We start from the raw sequence: 5,000 nt of genomic DNA, 5'->3' as shown, positions 1-5,000 counted from the left end.
TACAGAGATACTTGATTTCACCCGGCCACAAATGCCACTAGTGGCTTTTTCGTCGGTAATGCAGAAGTCATGTTACCCTGCGTAGCAAGCGTTCCAGTTGAAAAGAAGAGCTCCAAACAATTTTACGCAAACTGGCCGCGCGAAAGTTGGGGCAAGAGACTCAGTCTTCTTGCCCCAACTTTCGCGCGGCCAGTTTGCGGCCTAAGCGAGGTCAGTGGGTTCAAACAATCCGTTCAAGAGTGATTTCTCGCTTCGCCATGCACAGTGGCGCACATGACAGAATTTTTATAAAATGCAGATTAAAGAGGCGGTGCCTTTTGAACTATTGGCTCAATTAAGATAAATTTCACCTTTCAATCAGCCTTGCTCCTCATGTTTTTTGATAAGTATAGCGAGCGATGATTAGAGTGATCATCACAGATATCATACTTACCAAAAACCAAAACAGAGCAAAGCTGATTGAAGGGTGAAATTTATCTTAATTGAGCCAATAGTTCGAAAGGCAATGCTTCTTTAATCTGCATTTTACAAAAACACCTATTTGTTCTTTGGTCATTGCGAGAAGGCAAGGCTGATCTCAATATCAAAGCGGACTTCTTTGCTGCGCCTTTCCCTATTGGAAAGTGAATTTTGATCCTAATGCCGCTTTATAGCAAGGTGCCGAAACAAATGAGGTTTGTTAAGGGCCCACAGACGGATTTTTCGCCGTTGCTAAGGAAGTGAAATGTTACTTCCGGTAACTGACGTCATCAACATGAGCTGACAAGAAAACCCACTCACAAGCAAAGGTCACCGCACAAACTGTTGTTTCCACCGAAGGATTTTCCTCGCCCTTCCCCGCGCTCGTTCTCAGATCAACTGCGCATGCGTAAACGAACCGACTTCCGGTTAGAGAAAAAAGCTAAATTTCCGGCGGTTTTAAATTGAATTGATTTTTTTTACATGGCACGTTTCACCCCAATATACAGAATATAGCTAAGCATCGATTTTTTAAAATCATCTTTTTTGAAAAAGTTATGGGTGTTTCAGTATCGTTTAAGTCTTTAAAAAGAACATTTTTCAAAATAAAAAGAAAAGCATGCTTGGCTGGATGCAAAAACGAATACAGATTATCAAACCATCGATTAAATACCCAAATTGCGTAGCACGGAGACAAATTTAGAGTTTCTTTTATTGGTCACGTGACCATGGGCGTGGTATGATGACGTCATCTTTAGGGTCATGGGCTTACAAAAGCTGGAAACTAATAATAATAATAACTTTATTAACGTGTCAATCGTTCTAGTTTTTACAAGTAAAAACTAATTGGGGACACCTACTTAAAACTAATCAGACTAAGCTAATAATAGTAATAAAACTATGTACAAACAATATAAAATTAGTAAAAGCTAAGTTTCACATAACTTGCAGTTTTCACAATTATTTTTCGACGTAACATTTGATAGGTCAAGGGCCCTGACTTGATTTTTAAATGCAATTAAAGAGTCAGCCATTTTAATTGATTTGTGAAGCTTCGACCAAATGTAAGGTCCCATGTACCTTAAGCTATGTCTTCCATATGTAACGGTGTTACATCTTGGTAAGGAGAAATCGTCTGTATTCCTAAGATTGTACCTACTCATGTCACAACTAAAAAGTTCAGAAATATATGATGAAACTAAATTATTCTTAACTTTATACATAAATATGGCCATGTCCTGGAGCCTGCGATTACATAACGTTGGAAGTCTTTCTTTCTCTAGAAGTGCTTCATAAGTGCTAGTCCTGTCACAGTAAATAGCTCTCAATGCTCGCTCCTGCAACCTTTCAAGCTTTCTCTTGTCTGACGAGCGACAATGGTGCCATACTATATGACAATATGTAACCTGAGGTAAAATAAAAGCTTTGAAAATTCTTAATTTAGCTTCAGTAGGTAACAAGTTCCTAAACCTCATAGGTACTCCTACTTTCCTTGCCCCCTTAGTACAGACGTTGTTAATATGCTTAGTAAAGTTCAATTCATCATCAATTGCTACTCCCAAAAGATCAATCCCAGGACTTGATTTTATATTAATGTCCTTTATATTTAAGTTCATTTCCTTTTTCTTGTATCTTTATCCCAGACTCATAAAAATTCGAATCACCTTCACACAGAATTAAGTCTTGGTTACTTCAAAGACACAAAATTTTATTTTGAAAACAAAGCTTCTTTTATTTACATAAGCAGTAATGCTTCATTTACGCCGATTTTGATTCCCTGTTTGTTGGAATAGTGCACTTTTTGGGACAGTTCCGTGGTTAGCTTGAAGTCCTCGCCTTGGCCAAAATACACCCAGTACGGAACTGTTTTCCAAAAAAAAATTCATGTTCTACTATCAAACTTTTTTTCTTCTTCAAATGTGTTATTTATTAGACTGTTCTTAGCAAATATGTGAAAAAAAATCGGGGGTCACCGTGCTCGTTTGAGAGAAAAGGAGCATTTATTTCGCTATCGGGCTTAGTTTGCGGGAAATCTCTTACGTTTTGTACGCGAACGTGCTCATGTGCGCGCGCTAATGACGCGAAAATCGTGCGCAGTAGGGATGCGCAATGCAATACTAAGGAATTACCTTAACCATTACATCCTTAGCAACGCACCCCAAAAAATACGTCAGTGGGCCCTTAAAGGTCTCATGACAATGCGCATGACGCATACCTTACGTCACGGTAATACCAAGTGTATCATACTCAGCTCATGTGATCATCTCATGACGCCGCACAAGCCGATAGCAACCAGTTGTTTGTTTCAGTCTGTTTTTCATGCTGATTTGATAACTGTCAGAATGATGGTGACACGAATTTTCCTTCTTCTGTGTCTTTTTCAAGTGACATTAGCACAGGTTTCTGTTAATTCAAACATGAAGTCGTTCTCCTATGCCATAAAGAATGGTTGGATAACACCCAACGTAGAGAAAACTCTTTATGAACACGACACTGGCGAACCTGGTGTCATAACGGAGCAGTGGTTCACAGGGTTGACGATGAATGAAGACAGCAGAATAAGAATCTACATTGACGGTGAATTGGAGGCAAGTCTTGATTTCGACCTGTTCCTCGCTCATGGATTAGGATTTACTGAGAAACAAGACATAGAGAACATACCGTGGGGAACTAGACGAATTGCTCACACCGCTAATGGCGGAATATACAACACAATTCGCATCCCGTTTAGCAGATCATTCCGAGTTACTGCTACCACACAGAGCTCTGGTTTCTTTTGGTACATCGTCCGAGGAGTGGAGAATTATCCTGTAGTCTTAGGCGATCTTATTTTACCCTCAAACACAAGATTAAGGCTCTATAAAAACGAGAACTTCCTCTTGACACCATTGGAGTTCCTTCCATTGGCGGACATCAAGAGCTCAGCGGGAGCATTATTTATGGTGACAATGGTTGCAGAAAGCTCGAATCTTGTATTTCTTGAGGGCTGCATGCGAGCATATATCGACGGCAGCAACAAAACAACTTGGCTTTCCTCTGGTACGGAGGATTTCTTCCTGTCTGCATTTTACTTCAACAAGGGATTGTATCATCTTCCAAATGCCGGCTTGACTTTCCTTGACACGCACGGACGTGTTAGTGCGTACAAGTTTTTCGAAAACGACCCATTGCTGTTTACAAAATCCTTCGAGCTTTGGTGGAGATGCAGTGACACGACCATTGACAGAGACATATATGGTTGTCCCAACACTTGGCCAGATCCTACACCTCCAAGAGATAGGGAGTTTTTCACAAAGTATGCTGCATTCAAAGATAAGCTCTACAGTAAAGGAGCAGCTCTGCACAAAGATAATTTTGACAGCAAACTGCATTTTACTGGGAAAGAAGAGTTGTCTTCTGAGGAGATAATCACACTGAAGCAAAAGATTGCAAAGGAAGGTCCTGTAGGCAATATGCCAATGGCGCCCGCAACAGTAACCACATACACATGGGTGTATGAGTGGTGAACTCCTACACATCTAATTGTTAATTAGGGGTAAAAGGGAGTTAATATACTTTTTTGAATCTATCAGGATTATGAAAGGTTTTGTTTTACTCAGAAAAAAAAACTTAACCGAACTGCACAATACCTAGCCACTTATTTGCACATGAATAGCATCTATTTTTGTTTTTTATTCAACACATTGTGACAATGTCCAAATATGGTCACAGCACACTCAATATTCGTCATGCGTACACAACAGATATCCTGCCATATACGTAATTTTGTGTGTCACAGAGAAAAATGGTAGTTTTTCCAGCTTTTTTTCCAATAAACATTGAGAATTGTGCTTTGTCATCAATGTGTTGAATAATAAATTAATTATCCTGCTCAATCTTGGGGAATATTGCCTGATTTTAGCCAACTACGTATCAGGCGATATTCCGCAGGATATGCCAGGATAATTGTTAAATGCCATTCATGTGCAAATAAGAATCAAAGAATGCCACTACAAGAACACATTATTAGTGGGTGGGTATTCTGCAGTTACTCCTGTGGCCAAAACTTATGTGTATCATTAAGGTCATTTTTTCTATCATTCTCTTTTTAGTATCTATAGTAGAGGTCATCTAGAATAGTTCTCTGTGGTATTTTTTTCAAAAACGTGAAAATTCCTGTGACACAGGTCTTAAAAGTCCAAAAGTATGGTTTTTTGCAATAACATTATTTGGTCATAAGTGTGGTAATTTGCAGCCTTGCTGCTGGAATTATATTAAGTATCATTCAACTGACCATATTATGAGATAATTACCACTGAATATCAAGACTTTCTGTTCATTTGGAAATTTGACAACTCAATTTTGTGAATAGGTAAAAAAGTAGCAATAATTTTAATATTATTGTTTGCTCTGTGGCAAAATCTTTTTCAATACAATAATGTTCAAGTATAATTAATATTATAGTTGAACACTACAAAGAGCATTTGAACTGAGTTACTGCTTGAAAGCCAGTAGAAAAAGAAATATTTGACACCAAGGCCTGACCAAATGAAACATGTTAA

At 38.6% G+C, this 5,000-nt stretch overlaps 1 protein-coding gene across 1 annotated transcript in view; it reads left to right on the top strand.

Moving 5' to 3' along the window:
- The first annotated feature begins 2,709 nt into the window (after positions 1-2,709).
- Positions 2,710-5,000, top strand: part of LOC137996746 (uncharacterized) — a 3,783-nt gene continuing 1,492 nt past the window's right edge. Inside the window, exon 1 of the mRNA XM_068842305.1 lies at positions 2,710-4,682. Within this exon, the coding sequence (XP_068698406.1) occupies positions 2,727-3,965 (1,239 nt within the window). The 5' untranslated portion in view covers positions 2,710-2,726 and the 3' untranslated portion in view covers positions 3,966-4,682. The remainder of the gene's footprint in view (positions 4,683-5,000) is intronic.

The sequence above is a fragment of the Montipora foliosa genome, chromosome 3, assembly GCF_036669935.1.
Source record: "Montipora foliosa isolate CH-2021 chromosome 3, ASM3666993v2, whole genome shotgun sequence".
Classification (NCBI taxonomy): Eukaryota; Metazoa; Cnidaria; class Anthozoa; order Scleractinia; family Acroporidae; genus Montipora; species Montipora foliosa.
This window is presented reverse-complemented; position numbering and strand designations above follow the sequence as displayed.